The following is a 26,226-nucleotide window of genomic DNA, read 5'->3' as shown; positions in this document are numbered from 1 at the left end:
TTCATCTGTTCTGCTGGAGCTTGTTCCCAATTTCAATCACATACGTCAATACAACCCTCAGATTCTATGTTAAACTTGCAATGCTAGATTGCTAATAACTCATGTTATGCTGTTTACTCTCCAAACACATTTCCCTCTTTTTTAAAAAATATATATATAATCAAAAGCAATACCTGCTTACACTGGTATACAATGGGAAGCTTTGAGAAGAGAAATTGATAATCTTTACTGGAGTCGTTTGAATGAAATTACACTTGACAGGCTGTCTCCAAGCAAAGAAGCAGAGGCAGTGAGAGTCTTAGCCCAGCTTGCAGGGCAGCTAGTGCTATTGGTGCTTCTTTACACATTATTATTACTACACACTGTATCATATATCTCATTCGCCTTTTATTAGTTCTGCATAGCAGTTCATAGAAAGAGGCGACAATGGAAGAAAACATGGAAGAAGGACAGACACAAAAAGGTAATGTATTAATTTACTTCATGGTTTGCTGTGTGTGCAGTAAGGTGTATCAGACAGACATGTTTGTAATTTTGTGTGTGTTATTTTACCGCAATTTATATATAGGGTTTGTGTGAGAAATAATAATGTTAATGTGATTATTTTTCCTTCAAATCGTCTGTTAAGATTTATTTTAGCCGTTCATGCTTGTCTGGCTGGGATAAATTAGTGTGTGAACTATGCGAGAGAGACACTAACCATATGTAAAGGTAGCAGCATTTACAAAGGAATCAATGCAGCCATTAATTCCATGACTCAATGGAGCACTAGATGAATAAAGAATTGGAATGTGAATAACGCAGGTTCAAGATGTCCATAATTATTCACCTTCCTTTTTTTTTTCTAGTAGTTAATGTGGATGTAATGAATTTTGATTATTTATATTAAATTGCAACCTAACACATTTGTATTTGCGCTTCAAATTTAAAGCAATAAATGAAAGCAGTTTATATGTCATTGTGATTCCTTCTATAAGGCACCTGCATGATTAGTAAATGCCATGCTATTTTTTACATTGTTCCTCTGCTCATTCTGTTTGTTTACTAAGTCTGGGTTCCATATATGAATGCAGTCTGCTTTGCTACAGTCATGCAACTAATTACAGATTTGGCTCAGGAAGATGCAATTCTGCAGCTCTTCTAGCACTGAACTGTGTGATATGCAGACTATTTTCTGCTAAGTACCTTTTATTCACCTGATGATACAGCATGTTTCTGAATTATGCAAACTGATCAGTCCTTTTTTTATTTGCTACATCTTTCATCTTTGCCATTGCACTCTCATTAGACCTGACCTACTTACTGCTTGCCAAATGAATCCAGTTTTTATGCTGACTTGTTTGCCTTTCTCTTTGTGTGTGAAATTAAAAAGGACCTTGCACATTTACTGTTTACGCAGGTGCAATGAAATATATAGATATACAGGGGTTTTTTTTCAGAATAACTACCAGATAATTGTTTGATTGCATATGATTGATGCATTTTATTAAAACTTGCTTGTGGGAGGGTCTTGTTTAATCACTAACAGCTTGATGCTAAGTGCTTCATCTTGCCTTGGAAAAGCGATTTAGGGACCTGTTTTAATACAATTCTGCTTCCCTGTCCTATTGAATTTTTTTTATATTTCTCTATTTTTGTCCAGAGAGACTATGTTAGTGCTTTGAGCTGTGTGAGAATTTCCATTTCACAATACTGACATTTACAAATGTTTAGAATGATTTTATTCTTTGTGTAAATGTTACATAGTATTTTATTATTTATTTTTTATTGTTTTTAGAGACAATGTATTGTTGTTATCTTGGTAATATCATGGCAGTTTTTATAGATTATTCATTCTGTATTTAGTACATTTGTTTTGTTCTGAGAATAATTATTTTGTAGGCAAAACCCAATTGTCTTTCTTTTTCATCCCGCCCATTTTTTTTTTTTTTTTTAACATTTTAAAGAATAGATCTTTTACTGAACCAGTCATTTCTGCAACACTGACATCCTGTGGTGGCAGTAACTGAAGTCTGTAGTTTTGTGGAAGTATTGAATTTGAATAATTTATTTGGAGAGAAGAAAACTCTTTTACAGACACCTTGTAATATCTGTTGGTCACTGACATAGCAAGATAAAAAATAAATAAATAGATTTGAACTATATATATATATATATATATATATATATATATATATGTATGTAAATTTGTGTTTTTTTGTTAAAATTGAAGGCAAAGTAACAAGCAAGTGTTCTTATATATAGCAAATAAATAAACAAGTGTCTAGGCCAGAATTTAAAGGGACATAATACTCATATGCTGAATCACTTGAAACTGATGCAGTATAACTGTAAAAAGCTGAGCATCTCTATGTAAAAAGGGAAGATAGTTTACCTCACAATCTCCGCAGAGTAAGTTCTGTGTAAAAAGTTATACTCAGCTGCAGGTAAAAAAAAAGAAAGAAAGAAATGAACAGCAGCCAATCAGCATCAGCAGTGCTGAGGTCATGAACTCTTTTACTGTGATCTCATGAGATTTCATTGTAAACTTCCTTACACTGAATAGGGAAATAAAATGAGAGTGCACAAAGCTCATCCTTTCGGCTGTCCCAGGACAGACATACTAATATGCTGCTTAGAAGTCCTTTACAATGGGATGTGGCTAATGAGAAACTTTTGAGATAAAATATCTTTCTTTTTTACATAGAGATGTTCAGGTGATATTTTCTAGTCAGCTTTTTACAGCTATACTGCATCACTTTCAAGTGTTTAAACATTTGGGTATTATGGCCCTTTAAGTTTCTATTTACATGTGTACAACCCACAAAATACTATATTGTTATTATATTAAATGCTGCCATGTGGGAAATTTTAAACTAAGCATTCTCATGCATTGAAAGACCTTGTTTTTTTAATATGAGGTTCTAGGATATGCAGGAAGAATAAGGGTAATGTTGTTGTAGTGACAATGAGGGTGTCTGGGTATGTGTAATGACAGTGACTGTACTATGTGTGGGTGCTGATGAAGGTACAGTGTTTGCTGTATCAGTGTGGGTCTGTGTCAGTGCTCTGGCTCAGTCCCCATACTGTGTATGAAATGTTGGAATTTTTGAGATGTAGAAATGCCTTTAATAGTGACTTAAAAAGGGTGTTATCCCTCAAAAAAAATTTTAAGCTTCTGTAATGCTAAATGCGTTACTCTCTTATTACAATATGTATACATGGTAACAGAAGTTTCATATAGAAGGAAACCAATTCACCATGCTTCATGTATGTTTAAACCATATTTTAATCTAGAGGGTAGTCCAGAGCATGGGGTTGTACCCTGGGGACAATAATGTTAGATGCACAAGAAGCAGTAAGAGTTGCCATTTGTCCACGTTTTACTGCTCCAAGGTGAGGCCACCTTGGTTGTGGGAAGTTAGGGGAAAGCAATGCTTTGCATGTCTTGATTTATATTCTAATCTTCTTTTTTTTCCTGCTGGGTATCGGAAAATTAAGGCACCTTTTATAGTTTTATATCTTTGCTATAAGTGTTCTTTTTTTGTTACCAAAGAAAAACACCTATTCAAGGATAAAATCTATCCGCATGCTAAATTTGATTGACTAGAGCTGTGTTTTTGACATGGGTTAGGCTAATCTTTTTCCCTGTCTCTAAATAGCTCCAAAAATAGTCAACCAATTTGCTTATAATTTTCAACAAAACTTGGAAATGGAATATACTCACAGACCCCAAGGCAGAACATGCTGTGATGTAAGATGTCATCGTAGAAAATGCAGCATGTCTGCAGAAAGAACAGGACACATGCAGGAACTGTTAGCTCTTTCATTTTGCCCCGCTGCTCATCATCAGACTGTTCTCTTCAAACAGTGTTGTGCTCTGGCTGCACTGAGTAAGTTTTCCTCAGCACAGTGCAGCCAGAGAGAAGCTCTATTTGAAGAGAACAGTCATATGGAGCAGCGCTGCAAATTGGCAGCTCATTGATTGAGGACTGTCTCTCAAGGATTTTTTCAACCCCTCCCCCTAGCTTTTCTCAGTCTGCAAAGCTGTGACTCCTGAATGTAAGACTTTCTTGTGAGAAATGCACCTTTTTTAACTGCATTTTTACTGAAGTAAATCTTTCAATAAGAAAAATCTCATTGCAGAAAGTAAAAAAAAAGTTCTGCCTCTGGGTTCACAGACACACACAGATCCTGGACATGCCACTATTTATAAAAACATTTTTTTCAGTCTAAACATGTCCAGAATCCTCAAACTGATAAAAATTGGAGAGAAAACCATGAGCATGTTTTCTATCAGCCCTAGTTTTGGGGTACTAAATTGCTTTTTCAAGGGCAATCTGCAGTCCAATAGTTAAAGGGATTTGAAACCTGAAAATATTTGCATTAAAGGATACCAAGAGAATGAAGCAAAATTGATAATAGAAATAAACTGGAACATTTATTAAATTGTATGCTGTAACAGAATCATGAAAGAAACATTTTGTGTTTCATGTCTTTAATCTGTTGGATGTCATATATTTTCTACAAATTACACCATTTTAAATTCTGGTTTTATAAGTGCTACTAAGACAATGTGTCCTTTTTCTCTGCTTGCTATTTTATAACAATTGAAATCCAATAAAGATGTATTTCTAATTCTAAAGGCACTGTTACAGAGCTATGAAAGCCTAACATTTTCTTTTGTGATTGAGACGTCAGCCTTGGTGTAACAATTTTTAAAGTTTCCAATCTATTTCTCTTATCAAATTTGTTTAGTTGCCATGATATTCTTTATTGAAGAGATACCTAGGTAGACATTTGAACCACTACAGGGCAGGAAGTAGTGCTGTCATGTAAGTGCTCTTGCAAATAGATAACTTTCATGCAAAACGGCATACATATATGGGCTGGCTTTTGAGCTTATGCCCTTACTTTTCAACAAAAGATACCAAGAGAACAAAGAAAAAATATAATATAAGTATTTTTAAAAGTTGTTAAAAATCACATGTGCTATCTAAATCATTGAAAACATTTTTTGGGTTTCCTATCCCTTTAATAAAATATAAAAAAAATAATAAATTTATTCAGTCAAATTGTTTATTTAACTATTTGTAATATAGATATTTATAATATACGCAGTAGCTATAATACAAGTTCTGAAAGAGTCCCCAGTATACGTGCTTATGCTGGGTCATTAATTTTGTCTGAAAATGTAAAGCACTGGGAAAAACAGAACATTGAATCAAATTGTTTCATTCGTTTTTAGTTCGTTTTTTTTTTTTTTTATAAATTTATATAGAACTATTAGAAATGGGGCCTGATTGTAATCTAATAATCTCTTGGCTTGTGAGATTCTCTAAGAAACATCAGCTGTACTATGAAGCGCCTGGGGAAATTCTCTAAATCATAAGGAAATTGTCCTACAAAAATCATAATTTATGGGAAAAAAATAAAATTTAAATACAAAATTATGCAGGAAAAATAAACTATTTAATGCACATTTATCAATTAAAATTACAATAAAACCACTTCATAATTATACATATGAAATTCAAAGTGTATTGTTTTCCTTATTGCAAAATGAGTTTCTGCACCTCTGTTAGTGAGCTGAACAGGGACATTTCATTGGCGTAGCTGAAAGTTCTATGCTACATCTTGATATATTCTCTAAACATTTCCCCTGCAGTTCTCCCTGTTTTTTAGCAAATATATGCTAATAGCAAAACCCATGCATTCTAAAATAGAGGTGACAGTAAAATAATATAAGATGATTAGTATAGGCTGCAGTGTTTTTCATTTTGAATGTGGGCCTCCTGCTAATTTCACTCTTTTGGCAAAGTTTCCCTTTTCTAACAAATTTGTTTATTTACTATGAGAGGCGTCTTGCAGAGAATTCCTTTAGGCCAGCCCTTGTGAGTGTCAGAGAGGATTTTCAGTTCATTCAGGTGAATTTTATTTAATCAGGCCTATGGTTAGAAATAAAACCTAAACTACTGAACATAGTTACTATAAAGGGATAGTCTAGTCAAAAATAAACTATCATGATTCAGATATAGCATTCAATTTTAAGCAACTTTCTAATTTACTCCTATTATCAATTATTCTTTGTTCTCTTGGGATTTGGCTACATTTAGACACCAATCAGCAAGTGCTACCCAGGTGCTGAACCAAAAATGGTCCGGCTTCTAAGCTTACATTCCAGCTTTTTTAAAATAAAGATTCTAAGAGATTGAAGAAAATTTGATTATTGGAGTAAATTTGAAAGTTGCTTATAATTACATGCTCTATCTGAATCATTTAAAGTTTAATTTTGACTATACTATCCCTTTAAATCCAGAAGGAAGGACAATTTAGAGTGTCTGGCATGAAACTCCAGGGCAGGCCTTTGGGCAAGGCCACCACCTTGGACTCCGCGGTTAGGGGGGCCCCCGCAGCTGTTAAAACCAAAAAATAATTCTGACCTTCTTTTAAAAAAATTTTTATATATTTTTTTTTTAGCACCATTTTTATTTTTTGCCACGATTTTGAGGAGGCATACAGGCAGGGGAGGCCACACACGGCACAGACAGTTGATAGCATGAATGATTGGAGGCTATAAACTTTTATTCTCCAATCATTCAGTAGCTGCACGTTGGTGACTGTTGCTGAGAGGGTCAGGGGAGGAGGCGGAGCAACTGAGGGCGGAGCCAGGCAGCGGACGCAGTCGCACTTAAGCCATCAGCCAACTAGTAGCAGAGCAGTGCGGCAGCGTGCGGAGTCAGTCACAGAGTGAGAGGGAGAGACTGTCTGTCAGTAAGTGGTGGTGTCTGAGACTTTCAAGTAGTTGTGTTATACATTTGTATGATTCCTGTATATGGTGCTGTAATTTATATGATTCCTGTTTATGGTGCGGTGTGGTATGAAGTAGTTGTGTTATACAGTTGTATGATTCCTGTCTATGGTGCTGTGTGGTATGAAGTAGTTGTGTTATACAGTTGTATGATTCCTGTCTATGGTGCTGTGTGGTATGAAGTAGTTGTGTTATACAGTTGTATGATTCCTGTCTATACTGCTGTGTGGTATGAAGTAGTTGTGTTATACAGTTGTATCATGACACTTGACTATGACTTCTTGTGACTTGTTGTTGTGGGTCAGCGGGTCCCTGTGGGATCTGTATATAGTTGGAGAACTATTGTGTTACATAAAGAGAGGGGACCTGGGTATCTGTATATAGAGGGAGAGCTTGTGTGTTATATAAAGAGAGGGGGTCAGGGGATCTGTATATAGAGGGAGAGCTTGTGTGTTATATAAAGAGAGGGGATCTGGGGTTCTATATATAGAGGGAAAGTTTGTGTGTTATATAAAGAGAGGGTATCTGGGGATTTTTATATAGTGGGAGAGCTTGTGTGTTATATAAAAAAGGTGATCTGGGGATCTGTATATAGATGGAGAGCTTGTGTGTTTGTAGAGTAGTCAGGGGCTGAGGGGCAAGGCTGGCGATATAATTAGTATGCTAAATAAATGAGGTGAGCATCACACTGGAGACTCTCCAGTGTGATGCTCACCACATGTATTTAGCACTGCTATGTCACTATCTGCTTCAGAAGGTACAATACTCTATCCAGTGTGATGCTCACCACATGTATTTAGCACTGCTATGTCACTATCTGCTGCACAAGGTACAATACTCTCTCCAGTGTGATGCTCACCACATGTATTTAGCACTGCTATGTCACTATCTGCTGCACAATGTACAATACTGTCTTCAATCTGATGCTCACCACTTGTATTTAGCACTTCTATGTCACTATCTGCTGCACAAATTACAATACTCTTTCCAGTGTGATGTGCTCACCACTTGTATTTAGCACTGCTATGTCACTATCTGCTGCACAAGGTACAATACTCTCTTCAATCTGATGCTCACCACATGTATTTAGCACTGCTATGTCACTATCTGCTGCAGAAGGTACAATACTCTATCCAGTGTGATGCTCACCACCTGTATTTAGCACTGCTATGTCACTATCTGCTGCAGAAGGAACAATACTCTCTCCAGTGTAATGCTCACCACATTTATTTAGCACTGCTTTGTCACTATCTGCTGCACAATGCACAATATACTCTCCAGTGTAATGCTCACCACATTTATTTAGCACTACTATGTCACTATCTTCTGCACATTTACAATACTCAGTTGAGATAGTATTGTAAAATGTGCAGTAGACGTAGCAGTGCTAAATAAATGTGGTGAGCATCACACTGGAGTGTATTGTACATTGTGCAGCAGATAGTGACACAGCGGTGCTAAATAAATGTTGTAAGCATCACATTGGAGAGAGCATTGTAAAGTGTGCAGTAAATAGTGACATAGCAGTGCTAAATAAATGTGGTGAGCATCACACTGGAGAGTGTATTGTACCTTGTGCAGCAGATAGTGACATAGCAGTGCTAAATACATGTGGTGAGCAGCAGATTGAATGAGAGAACAGCACCCCCTATTTAAACTGAGAAAACAAAGCACTTAGATGACTTTTAAAACGTCAGAGTAATTTACATAATTTATTAAACTCTGCGTACAGCTTTGATGGTTATTTGTTATAACACATCTGCAGTGTGTATATATATATATATATATATATATATATATATATATATATATATATATATATATATATATATATATATATATATATATATATATATATATATATATATATATATATATATATATATATATACAAAATTAGAAGGTGGGTAATACAAGAATGCACTCTGTGATGTCATCTTCCAGTTAATTTGTATAAAGTAATTTGGGGAGACAAGCTAAGAGGAGCACAAATACTAAGGTTATAGTATATGTGTTTAAAGAGTTTCTGATGCTAATGAAGCTGTTTCTTTTCTGTATTTCTTGTGATACACTTGTGGCATGGACCATTAATTTGTGGTATGGCAAGTGCTTTGATTTCTGTGACATTCAAAAATAATACATCCCACTGTTGTGATAAATTAAATTTACTTTTATATACTTATGAATCTCAATTTTACAATTAGACTTTGACTAAAATGTGTGGGGGGCTGTGTGTGTGGGGGGGCTGTGTGTGTGTGTGTGTTGGGGGGGGGCTGTGTGTGTGTGTGTTGGGGGGGGCTGTGTGTGGGTGTGGGGGGGGCTGTGTGTGGGTGTGGGGGGCTGTGTGTGTGGGGGGGGCTGTGTGTGGGGGGGGGCTGTGTGTGGGGGGGGCTGTGTGTGTGTGTATGTATGTGTATATAAGTATCTGTGTGTGTGTGTGTATTATATCTGTGCACTGTGTTTGTGTGGTACAGTGCATTGCCCCATTTCTTTTAAGTATTTTTTTGTTCTGGGTAGAGGCCCGCGCTGTCATTCTGCCTAGGGACCTGCACTTTCTGAGGCGGCCCTGGCATCTCTGTAATGTTCTTGTTATCATAAGAAAACGCATAAAAATAAGGCTAAGTTCAACTCAACTGTTCCTAATTGTCAGCATAATTCTTCATTATATACATAAATCTTTGTTCCAATAGTACAAATGGTATATTGCAATATATACAATGTTATAGTGCTCCACTTTAGTGGATTTGTTTTTTTTTATTTAAAATGTTGTGCAATACCTTTTAAATGATTTTTCTCCCATTTTTTTTTTTTATTTGTAAAAATGGCGGGGGCGGAGATCGGGCGGGGTTGGGGGCGGAAATTTGGCTGGGTTGGGGGCAGAGATTGGGCGGGGATAAAGGGGGGCCCCATTTTGTCATCCTGCCTTGGGCCCCGCAATGGCTAGGGCCGGCCCTGTGAAACTCCTTTAAATTCTTCCAAAATTAAAAAAAAAAATTTAAGCAGTATCAATCTCATCTGCTCTGGCCAATTAGGACAATACGGGTGAAACTCGAAAAATTAGAATATCGTGCAAAAGTTAATTTATTTCACTAATGCAACTTAAAAGGTGAAACTAATATATGAGAGAGACTCATTACATGCAAATCAAGATAGCTCAAGCCGTGATTTGTCATAATTGTGATGATTATGGCTTGCAGCTCATGAAAACTCCAAATCCACAATCTCAGAAAATTAGAATATTGTGAAAAGGTGCAATATTCTAGGCTCAAAGTGTCCCACTCTAATTAGCTAATTAAGCCATAACACCTGCAAAGGGTTCCTGGGCCTTTACATTGTCTCTCAGTCTGGATCAGTTGGAATCACAATCATGGGAAAGACTGCTGACCTGACAGTTGTACAGAAAACCATCATTGACACCCTCTATAAGGAGGGAAAGCCTCAAAAGGTAATTGCAAAAGAAGTTGGATGTTCCCAAAGTGCTGTATCAAAGCACATTAATAGAAAGTTATGTGGAAGAAAAGGGTGCACAAGCAGCAGGGATGACCGCAGCCTGGAGAGGATTATCAGGAAAAGCCATTCAAAAGTGTTGGGGGCTTTCAAGGAGTGGACTGAGGCTGGAGTCAGTGCATCAAGAGCCACCACACACAGACGGATCCTGGACATGGGCTTCAAATGTCGTATTCCTCTTGTCAAGCCACTCCTGAACAACAAACAACGTCAGAAGCGTCTTACCTGGGCTAAAGAAAAACAGACCTGGTCTGTTGCTCAGTGGTCCAAAGTCCTCTTTTCTAATGAGAGCAAATTTTGCATCTCATTTGGAAACCAAGGACCCAGAGTATGGAAGAAGAATGGAGAGGCACACACTGCAAGATGCTTGAAGTCCAGTGTGAAGTTTCCACAGTCTGTGTTGATTTGGGGAGCCATGTCATCTGCTGGTGTTGGTCCACTGTGCTTCATTAAGTTCAGGGTCAACGCAGCCGTCTACCAGGAGATTTTGGAGCACTTCATGCTTCCTTCGGCAGACGAGCTCTATGGGGATGCTGACTTCATTTTCCAGCATGACTTGGCACCTGCCCACACTGCCAAAAGCACCAAAACCTGGTTCAATGACCGTGGGATTACTGTACTTGATTGGCCAGCAAACTCGCCTGACCTGAACCCCATAGAGAATCTATGGGGCATTGCCAAGAGAAAGATGAGAGACATGAGACAAAACAATGCAGAAGAGCTGAAGGCTGCTATTGAAGCATCCTGGTCTTCCATAACACCTCAGTAGTGCCACAGGCTGATAGCTTCCATGCCACGCCGCATTGAGGCAGTAATTGCTGCAAAAGGGGCCCAAACCAAGTACTGAGTACATACAGTATGCATGCATATACTTTTCAGAGGTTTGATATTCTATGTACAATCCTTGTTTTATTGATTGCATGTAATATTCTAATTTTCTGAGATTGTGGATTTGGGGTTTTCATGAGCTGTTAGCCATAAACATCATCATCGCAATTATGACAAATTACGGCTTGAACTATCTTGCTTTGCATGTAATGAGTCTCTCTCATATATTAGTTTTACCTTTTAAGTTGCATTAGTGAAATAAATTAATTTTTGCACGATATTCTAATTTTACGAGTTTCACCTGTATACAAATCAACTACTGCATTGATCTAAACAATGCACTGTGTATTTTTCAATGCTATGAACACTGCAGAATTGTTAAGTCTACAGTATGCACAAAAGTGCAACATACAGATGTAAAATTAGTAATGAATGTACATTTGCACAGTCACTACTATTTAAACTGATTTTGGTGCAAAAAATAAAACTAATACATCAGTATGAGTTGTATATTTCTTACTCCTGTTCATTGGCTGGTATGTACTTCCTGCTAAATGTTATTGGTTGGCAGGTATTATAGCTGACAAATATTTCCTACTAATGTGTTTTTAGCTAATTGATTCAGATATTGCTCATTGCTGTCTGATGAATGATCGGAAGTACATAACTGATACTGCTGTATTAGTTATAGTTTTAAAGCAGCTTTTGCTTCATGTTTTCAGACAAAAACCATTTCATTAAACTTTAAATGCTTCTCTTTGATAAGTTTCTTTGTACTCAAAAATTCTATATTCCTTTAAGATGAAAACTAATTGATACTTTGAGGTGATTGAAACTGCAATTTCTCTTTAATTATAATTGCCTTATTAAAGGGACACTGAACCCAATTTTTTTCTTTCGTGATTCAGATAGAACATGCAATTTTAAGCAACTTTCTAAGTTACACCTATTATCAATTTTTCTTTGTACTCTTGCAATCTTTATTTGAAAAAGGCATCTAAGCTTTTGTTTTTTGTTTTTTTGTTCAGTACTCTGGGCAGCACTTTTTTATTGGTGGATGATTTTATCCACCAATCAGCAAGGACAACCCAGGTTGTTCACCAAAAAGGGGCCGGCATCTAAACTTACATTCTTGCATTTCAAATAAAGATACCAAGAGAATGAAGAAATTTTTTTGATAGGAGTAAGTTAGAAAGTTGCTTACAATTTCATGTTCTGTCTGAATAACAAAAGAAAACAATTGGGTTCAGTGTCCCTTTAAGCTCTGAAAAATGTTGTTACTGACAGTATTTCCATTATCACCCAAACATGCATTGATTATTCCTGAGGTTACTGCATCTTCATGGAAACTGACATCTCCCACTCAAATTTGTAAATCTGTCTTAAAAAATGTTTGTCATTTTAAATTTCAGAATTTTTATTAGTTATGTTCTAGTTTCTTGTGTTTTGTATGGTAGCTTGCAACAAATAACTTAAAGGGACAGTCTAAACCAAATGTTTTAACCTTTTCGCCAGCTTTGTATAACTAACACATTTATATTATTATAATTGTTACCTCTGTGATTACCTTGTATATAAGCCTCTGCAGACCCCCCCCCCCCTTATTTCAGTTCTTTTGACAGACTTGCGTTTTAGCCAATCAGTGATAACTCGTAAATAACCCCAATGGCACATATGAACTAGCGCTGTCTAGCTGTTCTGTCAAAATGTATTCAGATAAGAGGCGGCCTTCAAGGGCTTAGAAATTAGCATATAAGATACCTATTTTTAGCTTTCAACAAAGAATACCATAGCAACAAAGTAAATTTGATGCTAAAAGTAAATTAGAAAGTTATTTAAAGGGATAGGAAAGTCAAAATTAAACTTATGATTCTGATAGAGCATGTCATTTTAAGACACTTCTATTTTCAAATGTGCATTGTTCACTCTTGGTATCTTTTGTTGAAAAAGAATACTCACATATCCTAGTGGGACCTGTTGCTAATTGGTGCCTGCACACATTTTGTCTTTTGTGATCGGCTAACTAGATGTGTTCATCTTACTGCCAGTTTGCAATGCTGTTATTCAGCAAAGGATAACAAGAGAACAAAGCAAAATTGATGATGGATGTAAGTTGGAAAGTTGTTTAAAATTGTATGTTCTATCCAAATCATGAAACACATTTTTTGGAGTTTCCTGTCCCTTTAAATAGATAAGAAAGTCCGATAGAGCATGTCATTTTAAGACACTTTTAAATTAACTTCTATTTTCAATTGTGCTTCATTCTCTTTGTATCCTTGTTGAAAATGAATATGCACATATCCTACACGAGCTGTAGCTAGCTGCTGATTGGTGCCTACACAAATTTGTCTCTTGTGATTGGCTAACTAGATGTGTTCAGATAGCTGCCAGTAGTTCAATGCTGTTCCTTCAGCAAAGGATAACAAGATAATGAAGCAAATTTGATAATAGAAGTCAATTAAAAAGTTGTTTAAAATGGTATGACCTATCCAAATCTTGAAAGAAAACTTTGGGGTTTCCTCTCCCTTTACAATTGCATGCCCTATCGGAATCATGAAACTTTAATTTTGATTTGACTGCCCCTTTAATTTTACAGCAAACAATTATGCTGTAGTGAACTAGTTATGTTTTTCTTTTGTTTTATTTGGTGATAAGTTATTAAAATTGATAGATTTGATACTAGATATGAAAATACATTCTAGTCATCTACTGATATTAATGACTAAAGATTAAAGGGAATGATGGAAATTGGACAATACCTTAGGCAAGCCGTTTTGGATTATGGGTGAAAACCCCAAGTAATAATTGATGATTAATGGATATATTTTATCCACAAACAAATTTATTTTTAGGAAAAACTTAAGTCTTTGACAACGAGAGAAAGACTTGGTAGCCTCGAAAGAAATCCTAAATACAGGAAGCAGCTTAAAAAATGTCCTGTAGATGGAGGATAATAAAGGACCCCAAGGCAGAGCATGCTGTGATCTGAGATGTCATCACAGAAAATGCAACATGTCTGCAGAACGAATGGGACACACGCAGGAACAGTTAGCTGTTTTGCTTTGCAGGGCTGCTCAGCATCAAGCTGTTATCTTCAAACAGCGAAGAAATTTGGCTGCACTCTGTAAGTTTTCATTAACACAGTGCAACCATAGTAAAGCGCTGTTGAAGAGAACAGTCAATATTGAGCAGGACTCTTTCTTGTGGATTTTTCATCAACACCTCCTAGCCTTTCTGTCTTCAAAGCTGTGACACCTTTTTTTTATTATTATTAAATTTTTACTTTATAATTATATGATGTTTAGACCAAGAGCAAAGGAAACAAATTAATTTAAGACATTTTAAAAACGTAATTTTGTTTTCTGCCACTAGCTTATGTGTTTCACTACTCAAAAGGGTTAAACACATAAGTAAGATCCCACTGAAAGCCACATTAGCTGTATATGTATATCTTGTGGAATCAGTAATGGAAAAAGGACTTACTCTAATGGTGAAGAGCATGTCATTTTTTACATTAGAATGTCTTAACACTCATGTATTTATATATTCCTGGGTAATTTCATTCTCAAATATATTGAGCATTATGTTAGAAATAAATGCTAAAAACTACTCTCCCTCTAGGGTAATACATTGTTTCCTGTGGCAGCACTCTCTTTAACAACCCCGGATACGCGAATAAATGGACAGGGAAATTATTTTTTCAAGTTGACAGTTCTGGTAATAGAAGAACGCGGCAGTTTTCAGAAAACAAACTAAAATTGAATTTTTGAGGCAAACTTGAAAAAGCAAAGCAGGAAAAATTTTATTTTTTTTCTGACTGGTGTCAGGAATTGTAGAAGATATGAATAGGCTAAGATTTCTTTCCAATATCTGAATAATATGAAAGAAAAGCATAGGTTTGATAAACAAGAGTCTAGAGTAAGTGATAGATACAAGATCACAGTTGTGTGTTTGTTATTGTTAACATCTTATGAATGGTTATTTACTTTGTGCGTTAAATAAATTATTTATTGGCTCTTTGTTTTCTTATGTATTGTAATGTGTTCTTCAGTTATGCTTATTGATTATATGTCATGCTTTCATCCTATCTCGCTATTAGCTGTTGTTAAATGGCACCTTTTATTAATGTACAGTTCTAATCCTTAGCTGGTAAATGTTTTATATTTGCCTTTTCTTGCTCAGGGATTTTAAATATCCTCAACTTTTTACACAGTGCTACTCACTGCTTTTTTTAAAAATTAAATCTATATCTGTGTGCAGAAAGAGAGGTATATTTTTCTAATTGTATAATGAATCCGTAAGCAGTAAACTGTATGTTTAATACAAATGATCTGTTATTGTCATAGCTACACTAATTTTAGAGTGAAGCCTTTGGAATGCAGTTACCAACGTGATTTTGACATTCTTGCCCAATTTTTTTTCTTTCAAAGGCCCATTAAATACAGTAGTGAACTGCATAATCAATAAATGCATAATAAAAAGACAATGCAATAGGATTTAGGACTTGATGAGCTTTAGTTCTGCTCAGATGAGATTATCTAAAATGATCCTTCAGCATTGCAAGATCTCTCATGATTCTGGAAAGGCATATTTAGCTATGTCTCTCTAAGGGGCGTTCCCTGCAATTCTGGATGTGAAGGAGAGAAAACGTAGTGAAATAAAGCACTGCATGACATGAGAGGTTTGTTACATTTACACTTTGGATTTTATATGACTTCCGATTGTTTAAGTTCTATATTACTTTTTTTTTTATGGGCAGCAAAAGAGCTAAATGCCCTTCTAATGGCAATGCCCAGCCAAATACCCTTTTCAGGGCAGTTTTTAGAGTAGTGTTTTATTTCATGTAATTGACAAGAGTCCATGCGCTAGTGATGTATGGGATATACAATCCTACCAGGAGGGGCAAAGTTTCCCAAACCTCAAAATGCCTATAAATACAGCCCACCACACCCACAATTCAGTTTTACAAACTTTGCCTCCTATGGAAGTGGTGAAGTAAGTTTGTGCTAGATTTCTACGTTGATATGCGCTTCTCAGCTTGTTGAAGCCCTGTTCCTCTCAGAGTACAGTGAATGTCAGAGGGATGTGAAGGGAGTATTACCTATTGAATACAATGGTCATCCTAACGGGGATCTATTTCATAGAGTCTCTGTTATCGGTCGTAGAGATTCATCTCCTACCTCCCTTTTCAGATCGACGATATACTCTTATATACCATTACCTCTGCTGATTCTCGTTTCAGTACTGGTTTGGCTATCTACTTTATGTAGATGTGTCTTTTGGTAAGTATGTTTCTTTTATTTAAGACACTCTCGGCTATGGTTTGGCACTCTATTTTTAAAGTTCTAAATATATGTTCTTATATATTTGCCATGATTCAGGTTCATCAGTATATTTCCTTTTTGCAGACTGTCAGTTTCATATCTGGGAAATGCATAATTTAAAAAAAAAAAATTCTTACCTGAAGTTTTCAAATTGTCTCTTCTAAATTGAGGTCCGTTAGGCTCGCGGGTGCACAAAATGCTATAATTTATTGAGTCATTCTTGGCACGAGAATTACGTTTGTTGACGTTATGTCGTCATTTCCGGCGTCTTAGTTGGTGCCGAATTTTTTTCACAAGGTTGCGTCATCTATAACGCTTGTGTTTGTTGCAGACGTTTTTGGGGCCAAAAAATATTTTTTCAGTTGTGCGTCATACTTGGCGCCAAACTTTTTGACTTTATTTAAGACTTTGTTTCTTTGTGCTTCTGGTTCCCAGAGGCCTATTCTGTTTGCATTTCTTTCCCATTCCTGAAACTGTCATATAAGGAAATTGATATTTTCCTTTATATGTTGTTTTTTCTATTACATTTGCAAGATGTCTCAAAACTGTTCCTGTATCAGAAAACACTGTTGGATTCCTGCTGACTGATATCAGTCCTACCAAAGCTAAGTTCATTTTAATGTTATGAATTTTATCTTTAGCTGTGGTTTGTAATAAGTTATCATGATAAACTTTTACATGCAGAGAAAATGTTCATCCGTATTAATGCATTGTCTATTGCTATTCTTTTAAACATTTAATGTACAAGATATACCTGGGAATTTATAAAGAATATTTTTCTGATTCTATTCTGAAGGCTTTGTCTGCCATTTCCGCCTTCTAATAAAATATAAAGGTCTTTTTTAAACTTTTCATTTAAATTGATAAATTTTCAAATGACCGACAACATACTGAATTATCCTTCTCTGATGTGGATTTATCTGATTCAGAAGATCTTTCTTCAGATATTGACACTAACGAATCTACTTTTTTATTTTTGGAGTACATTCGTTCTTTAAAAAGTGTTGATTATTGGATATTGTGGAAACTAGTTCTTTTTAAGGCTAGTTAACACTTAGATTCTGTTTATTAACCTCCTGTGGTTGCTTCAGAGGTTTTTTCCAGTTCCTAATACTAGGGAATGGAATAGGCCTGATAATTCTTTTATTCCTTCTTTAAGGTTTTAAAAATTGTATTTTTCAGTTAGTTTGGAGTTTTGGGAAAAGATCTCCAAAGTTAATGGGGCTATCTCTACTCTTGCTAACATACTACTATGCCTATGAAAATAGTATTTGTTTTAAAGATCCTTTAGATGGGAAACTTGTATCTTATCTAAGGAACATTTATTTATTTTCAGGTCCTTTCTTAGGCCTGCAATTTCTTTGGCTTATGTTGCAGCTTTTTCCTCTTTTTTGGTTGGAAACTTTAGCGCAAAAAATATTGGATTATGATTTGTTTAGCATTATTAACTTCATTTGTAATGCCATTTTTTTTTATATTATCAAAATTGAGGTTAAATCTATGTCTTTAGCTTTTTTAGCTAGAAAAACTTTGTGGCTTCAATTTTGGAATGCTGATTTGATTTCTAAATCCAGATTTCTATTTTTCCTTTCAAGGAAATAAATTATTTGGTGCACAGTTGGATTCAATATTTTCAACTGTTACTGCAGGGAAGGGAGTTTTTTTGCCTCAAGATTAAGTTAAGGGTAAATCTTAAGCTTATAACCATTTTTTGTTCTTAATATGGAACAGAAACCTAATTGTTCCCCAAGTAATATGTTTCTAATTGGAAACTTTCTTCAAAATGGAATGAATTAATTCATTTAAGAGATCTAAGCCAGCCCCCAAATTAGCATGAAGGTGCGGCCCTTATTTCACCTTAGCTGGTAGGGGGCAGGTTATGATTTTTCTAAGTTGTTTGGTTCAATTCGGTCCAAAACTCCTTAGATTCAGAATATTGTTTTTCAAGGGTACTGAATAGGATGCGGAGTAAGTCCGCCTGTGAGAAGTCTTTTTCTCTTTTTCACATATTCCAGAAATCCTAGTGAAGGCTCAGACTTTCCTGAAGTGTGTTTCAGACATGGAGTTATCTGGGGTATTCATACCAGTTCCATTTTTGGGACGGGGTCTGGGGTTTTTATTCAGAACTATTCATTGTCCCAACGAAAGAAAATCTTTTGTAAGTGTACCATCTTTCAGAGTGGTGATTATAAGGTCTATTCTGCCTTTGTTCAGCAAGGGCATTATTTGCTTACAATAGACCTACAGGATGCATATCTTCATATTCTGTTTCATTCAGATTATTTTCATTTTCTGAGATTCTCTTTTTTTAGACAAGCATTACCATTTTGTTGCTGGCCTAGCAACAGCTCTAGGAATCTTTTCAAAGGTTCTCATTGTTTCCTTTTTTGGACGATAACTTGGTACTTGTTCAGTCTTTTCGTTCTGCACAATCTCATATGATTTCAACTTCTGTTCCTTCAAAGACACGGTTGGAGGTTCATTTTATTAAGGAAGTTCCTTGATTCCTCAGACAAGGGTCACCTTTTTTAGGTTAGACAATTTTTATTGGGTTCAGCTTGTTGGAACTTTCAGTCTCTATTATTTCCTTCAGTGGCTATTTGCATGGACGTTTTAGATCTCATGACTGCAGCATTGGACCTCTTCAGTTTTTTGTAATGAATTTATGGTGCAGGGATTGTTCTAGGATATCACATTTAATATCCTTGAATCTCAATATTCAACTATCTCTGACTTGGTGGTTAGATAACCATTGTATAGTTCTACGGGTCTCTTTGGTTCATCCAACCTGGACTGTGATCTCAACAGATGTGAGTCTTTTAGGTTGGGAAGCTGTCTGGGGATCACTGACAGCATAAGGGGTTTGGAAATCTCAAGAGGTGAGATTACCAATCAATATTTGAAACTCCGTGCACTTCTCAGAGCTTTTCAGTTTTGGCTTTTATTGATAAGAGAGACGTTTATTGGTTTTCAGACAGACAATGTCACAGCTGTGGCGTATGTCAATCATCAGGGTGGGACTCACAGTTCTCAGGCTATGAAGAAGTATCTCAGATACTTGCTTGGGCGGAATCCAGCTCTTGTCTAATCTCTGCAGTCCATATTCCAGGTATAGACAATTGCCAAGCGGATTATTTCAGTCGTCAGACTTTACATCAGGGAGAGTGGTCTTCACCCAGATGTTAGTTTTTCAGATTGTTCAGATGTGGGGGCTTCCAGAAATAGATCTGATGGCTTCTCATCTAAACAGGAAATTTCCCAGGTATCTGTCCAGGTCCAGGGATCCTCAGGCGGAAGCAGTGGATGCGTTGACATTTCCTTGGAGTTATCAACCTGCTTATATTTTTTTGCCTCTAGTTCTTCCAAGAGTGATTTCCAAGATCATAATGGAGCATTCATTTGTACTACTGGTGGCTCCAGCATGGCCACACAGGTTTTGGTATGCGGATCTTGTTTGGATGTCCAGTTGCCAACCTTGGCCACTTCTGTTAAGTCCAGACTTTCTATCTCAAAGCCCGTTTTTCCATCAGGATCTCAAATCTTTAGATTTGAAGCTATGGAGATTGAACGCTTAGTGCTTAGTCATAGAGGTTTCTCTGACGCAGTGATTTATACTATGTTGCAGGCTCGTAAATCTGTGTCTAGAAAGATTTATTATCGAGTTTGGAAGATTTACATTTCATGGTGTTCTTCTCATAAATTCTCTTGGCATTCTTTTAGAATTCCTAGCATTTTACAGTTTTTTTCAGGATGGTTTAGATAAGGGTTTGTCTGCAATTTCCTTGAAAGGACAAATCTCTGCTCTTTCTGTTCTGTTCCACAGAAAAATTGCTAATCTTCCTGATATTCATTGTTTTGTACAGGCTTTGGTTCGTATCAAGCCTGTCATTATATCAATTTCTCCTCCTTGGAGTCTTAATTTGGTTTTGAAGGCTTTACAGGTTCCTCCTCTATATTGAGCCTATGCATTCTCTGGACATTACATTTCTGTCTTGGAAAGTATTGTTCCTTTTGGCCATCTCTTCTGCTAGAAGAGTTTCTGTTTTATCTGCTCTTTCTTGTGAGTCTCCTTTTCTGATTTTTCATCAGGATAAGGTGGTTTTGCGGACTTCATTTTTACCTAAAGTTGTGAATTCCAACAACATTAGTAGAGAAATTGTTGTCCCTTCTTTGTGTCCTAATCCTAAAATTTCTCTGGAGAGATCTTTACATTCTTTGGATTGGTAAGAGCTTTGAAATATTATGTTGAAGCTACTAAAGATTTCAGAAAGACTTCTAGTCTATTTGTTATCTTTTCTGGTTTTAGGAAAGATCAGAAGGCTTCTGCCTTTTCTTTGGCATCTTGGTTAACACTTTTGATTCATCATGCTTATTTCCCCGCCTCAGAGGATTACGGCTCATTCTACTAGGTCAGTTTTCACTTCCTGGACTTCTAAGAATGAAGCTTCTGTTAGGTTAGGTTTTTTTTTTTTTTTTAATGTAAGGTTAGTTTTTTTGTTTTTAAAGGTACTGTTAGGTTGTTTTTGTTTTTTACAGCTAAGGTTAGTTTTTTTGAGGTGGGTAACTTAGGGGTATTAGCTGGTTAGGGGGATTAGACTTAGTGGGTATTTTGCTGTGGATGTGTGGCATTTTATGGGTTAAAAGTGTAGTGGGTTACTTTACGTTGGGGTTGTGGTGATTTAGGGGTTAATAGTGTAGTTAGTTACTTTTCAGTGGGGTTTTAGTTGGTTAGGGGTAAATAGTGTAGTTGGTTGCATTGTGGTGGGTTAGGGGTTAAAAGTGTAGTAGGTTACTTTGCGTTGGGCTATGCGATGGGTTAGGGGTTAATAGTGTAGTGGGGACTTTGTAGTTGGATATGCGGTGGGTTAGAGGTGGTTACAGTTGGGGGCTTATGGCGATTCAGGTTAGAGCAAGTATGGGTGTTAGGTTTTTTTTCTCAACTTTTTTCTTTCCATTAAAGTCTTTGGGAGAGTACATTAATGAGGTTGTGATATTTTAACTTCTGCTCTTTGCACGAGTCGGATAAGCATGCAAGCAAAAACTTTTTACTTTCAACTTGAAATACGTGCGCTAGCAAACGTGCGAAAAGAGCAAACGTAAGTTAAGCGCAGTTAGCATGTGAGCAGGAGTGGTAATTACTGCTCCACTCGTAATTTAGCCCATAGTGTTAGCTAGTGATTGGAATTAGGGTAGGCATTCTAGTTAAGAATATGGGTTCTGTGTTGCTCTATTTTTGGCATCTAAGAAATTTATCAGGGCTTGCCTACCATCAACAGTGCCATGATCTAAAACATGCCAGTGGCAATGGTGTGTCCAGATTTGGTTTACAGCGACATTGGATATTTTGGCAACAGCAACATTGCTGTTCAGATGATATTCACAACTAAGTTTGTTATACCCCCAATCCTTGTTACAATCCCTAAAATGTAACCAGTTATTAATAAAGTAATTCCAGAATTGGGGCTGAATTAGTCTCATTAATATGATCTATTTCTTGCATTTTCCTTTAATGCACATGCTCTGCATGGGGTCTTAAAATTACATATCTGTTCTATATCTGGAACATTTATTTATATTTTCTTTTCTATGCACTGTTTGCTACTTTTTTTTTCTTAATAAAAAATAAATGTTTAAAACATCTAAATATATCAAACACAATGTCTCTTGCTGTTGGATCTTGATTAGCAAACCCTATATCACTGACAATGGAAGTCAGAATTGGATTGATCCTTCTTGATACAGTCTGTGTGTGTATTTGTCTCACTTTCTGATATTCTAGTCTTTATGAAGCATTTAAGGTGGTAATGGTTGTTATTTCAAATTGGCTTTGCCAATCAATGCTCCATGTCTAAATGCATTCAAATGTGTAACAAATGTTAGGATGATTTTGTGCCACAAATGACCATTTTTATGATCCACTATGACATAAAAACCAAGACACTCACTGCTACTCATGTGCACTGTTACAGAATATTATTAATGTAAGAAAACAAATAACAAAGATGCCAGTAAACTTTCAATTACTGGTATAAGTAAACTTTACTTTTTGACTTTGATTATAATACCTGCTGCTTCATTAAGGTGTGTTGTTGGCAGTACATAGACAGAATAATCATTTAGTTACTAGGTTTAATGACAGAAGTGTCTAATGATTATAGTAGAGGTAAAAGAGCTCTATCTATTGCATTAGAATTGCAATATTTGAGTAACTTAAATAGTCAACTCTAGACCTCAAATGCCTCTGCTCTGGCAGATTACAACTTATTTTAACCATATGGGTACTTCTGTGCATTATGCAATACCTCTTTTCTTAGCTAAACATCACATTCTCTAAGCTGCCGTGTCTGTATGTGGCAGCTATGCTCAGTGCTCTCTTTCCACCCCCACCCATTTATCTCGCTGCATGTCTCTCACACTACATTTTCCAGATGACCAGCACATGCAGAGCTTTGTCATGTGCAGTGATTTCACAATTATTATCGGTGTTGCTTGTTGATTTTTAAAATTTTCTCTCTTAAAGGGACATTCTACACCAGAATTGTTATTGTTTAAAAAGAGAGATAATCCCTTTATTACCCATTCCCCAGTTTTGCATAACCAACACACTTATATTAATATACTTTTTACCTCTGTAATTACCTTGTATCTAAGCCTCTGCAGACTGCCCCCTTATCTCACTGCTTTTGACAGACATGCAGTTATCCAATCAGTGAAGACTCCTTAATAACTCCACAGTCGTGAGCACAATGGTATCTATATGACACACATGAACTAGTACTGTCTAACTGTAAACCTTTCGAAATGCCCTGAGCTAAGAGGCGTTTTTCAACGGTTTAGAAATCGGTTTAAGCCTGTCTAGGTTTAGCTTTTCAAAAATACCACCAAGGGAAAAAAGCAAATTTAATGATTAAAAGTCAATTGGAAAGTGTGTTTAAAATTGGATGCCCTATCTGAATCATGAAAGTTTAACTTTGGCTAGACTGTCCCTTTAGCGTGATATATACCTATGTATTTGAGGCAGTCTGTCTGAGCTCTGGATGGTATTATGATTTATTCTGACTATTGTGTATGATCCCCTGCTGCCCCTTGACCCGCCTTTGTATTACAACTCTGCTTGTTTTTGTTTTCTCCAGGCTTGACACTGCTTGCTTTGGCATCTACCCTAGCTATCTATACTGAATACCTTGTTTGACCCTGCTTGGTCACAGACTGTGCTCAAAGTATACTGCTACAAGTTTAACCTCTTTCTGCTTTAATATCTGTCTCTGCCTCTCTCTAGACTGGATTTAGACTTATCTATCTGTCCATAAAATGTACCGGTAATTGTTTTTTATTTTTTATTTATAACCAGCAAATGGTACAGTGAGACGTTACAAGTCAATAACCCACCACGCAGGGTGTGACAAGATAATATGAAGTTGATAAGACAACATGAGATTACAACATGCAACAACAGATTTTTATCCAATATGGTAGAATACCATGTTCATATTTGTATGGGTTAGAAAACATTCTCGCATATGTACTCCCCTGTACCGCAATGTTGGGGTTTTATTTTTAAGTAAACTAATATAACCCAACTAAACCTCTATAAACCAAAAACAAAATAAAACTACGAACTAATGCGTATTCCTATTGAAATACGTGACACCATCCAAAACAGATATGGACGCCCACGTTAATTAAGATTGGCCGGTCTGTAACAATGTGTCAGTACCCTGGAAGTCATAAAAAGTATCATCATTAATAGGTCTTACAAAGTGGGGACCCAGTTCAGCTGACATTTTCAGTACAGAGGATCACCTTAAAAGACTATACCTACAGGGATACGATGCTAGGTAAGAATGCTTATATTTAAAGTGATAGGGTCATTTAAAAGAAGTATGGTAGGTCATGTGCTAGTATTGTGTAGGTGTTTCGCCCCTATTTTTATTCTAGACTATAGAGTGAGAAATTCAGCATGTCTTTTAGAGAAATCACATTATGAGGTTCATCCCTACACACAAGTTTAGAGGACAAGTTAATGTTATGTATATTACCGACTAATTATATATTTATAAAGACTAAAATTGTGTAGATACAGAGATCTTGCAAGGTTAGACATGTAATATAAGTATGTATGAATTTGTGACTGGGCGATATGGATTTAATTTATAATTTCCCCTCAGCAACGTGGGAAAGATTGCCGCATTGAGGGTAAACCCCTAAATGCCAAGGATACTTGACAATCTTCAAATGCAGCGAATACAGTATGAGGTGCATATGTCCATTACATAAGAGGAGCATGGGTTGAACATTTAAGAAAACAGCCAAACAAAATGCATTGCGTGATCTGATGGGTTTTGGGTTGTTATGACAAACCTAATTTCAGTTGGTGGAGGTTCTACCTAGTATTATGCAGTTCAAAGAGTTACTATACATTGTGGCCAACTCTACGCATGCAGTCTCCCAAAGTGCCGCTCGTGTAATAAAATATAACATAACATAGCATACAAATAAAGGATAGACATTTAAGAGCAATCTCAAAGTGCTGTCCTAAAATGCTGTCTTAAAATGAGAGGACCGATACATATAATAGTGATCTACTGCAATATCTACTCCTAAGTGTTTCCAAGGCTGTTGGTAAAGTAAGCTAAGGTGTTCCGATGAGCAGGCAGGCATTACTTAGTTTGCTATGTCCGCCAAGATCCTCTCTGCGAAATTTCCAAGTTGGCATGTAACATAGGGCAGTTAGTTGCAGTGGCGTAGTAATAAAGGGTTAAACCAGATGTGTATCTTACAGTGAATGTTAAAAACACAATAACAAAACATTGGTTAAACAATATAACAGACTAGATAGTATTTTTAAATGACAGAGGTAGTGCAGGAGACATGTCTGACAAAAGCACAGCGATCATAGTGTTGTCATATAGAATTTAGTGTTGTAAGTAAGCACTTATAGTCAAAAATGCTGAACCATAAATCGTCCAAAAACAATGCAGCCCCAAGGTGCAAGCGTCAGCCCAAAGTTTGCAATTGACAAAATCACTTAGCCCTAGCAGTGGAAATACTGGTAGTTTAAAAACCAGATAAACCCGAACACTCAATAGCCAGTCTCAGCCGGAGGTCTCCAATTACCAGAGTGTAGGGATTGAGAAGTTGTGTCCCTTAAAAAGTAACGGCTACCTCTGGGCCAGCTTACATTGTCCTGATACATGCAGTCACCCCACTCCGCTCCTCGGCAGAGCAGTCGCATCCACAAAGCCTGAACCACGGCGGCCATCTTTGTTCATCAAGTAGTCCAAAATGTGCCAAGCTATGTGCAACAGCCTCAGACCCCGCCATGAAGGCATTGGCACCATCCCAGAAAGACCCGCTGCAGGAGTCAGTAAGTGCCGATCCACTCGTTCTCCTCCATGCGGACAATGTGCGTCCATCCATAGCCCTGATGAAATGTAAAGCCAATCTACTGCTGACATGGGTAATCGTGGGGGATTTCTGCGTTGCGGAGCTTCAGTAGTCTTATCTCTCAGAGCAAAGCAATTGGCCCCATTCAGCAAGGAGGATCTCCAGGGGTTACAAGTTAGCTTGACGTCTTTGCTCAAATCAGGCTGTATGTCATCCAGCCCCACGGTACTGCATGGGAAATCGTGGTTTGACTGTTGGGGGTTAGTTAACAGTGTCGGTGCCTTACCGGACCCCGAGGGACAAGTTCTGTTAATTGCTTGAACCTCCTCTTGTAGATTTATGTAGCTCCGAAAAAGGCGCTCAAAAAAAGGCAGAAGTGTTGTGGCTATC

At 36.6% G+C, this 26,226-nt stretch overlaps 1 protein-coding gene across 1 annotated transcript in view; it reads left to right on the top strand.

The window, feature by feature from the left end:
- Positions 1–209: 209 nt before the first annotated feature.
- Positions 210–26,226, top strand: part of GPM6A (glycoprotein M6A) — a 500,686-nt gene continuing 474,669 nt past the window's right edge. Inside the window, exon 1 of the mRNA XM_053703846.1 lies at positions 210–463. Coding sequence (XP_053559821.1) covers positions 427–463 — 37 coding nt within the window. The 5' untranslated portion in view covers positions 210–426. The remainder of the gene's footprint in view (positions 464–26,226) is intronic.

Source organism: Bombina bombina, chromosome 2 (genome assembly GCF_027579735.1).
Source record: "Bombina bombina isolate aBomBom1 chromosome 2, aBomBom1.pri, whole genome shotgun sequence".
NCBI lineage: Eukaryota > Metazoa > Chordata > Amphibia > Anura > Bombinatoridae > Bombina > Bombina bombina.
This window is presented reverse-complemented; position numbering and strand designations above follow the sequence as displayed.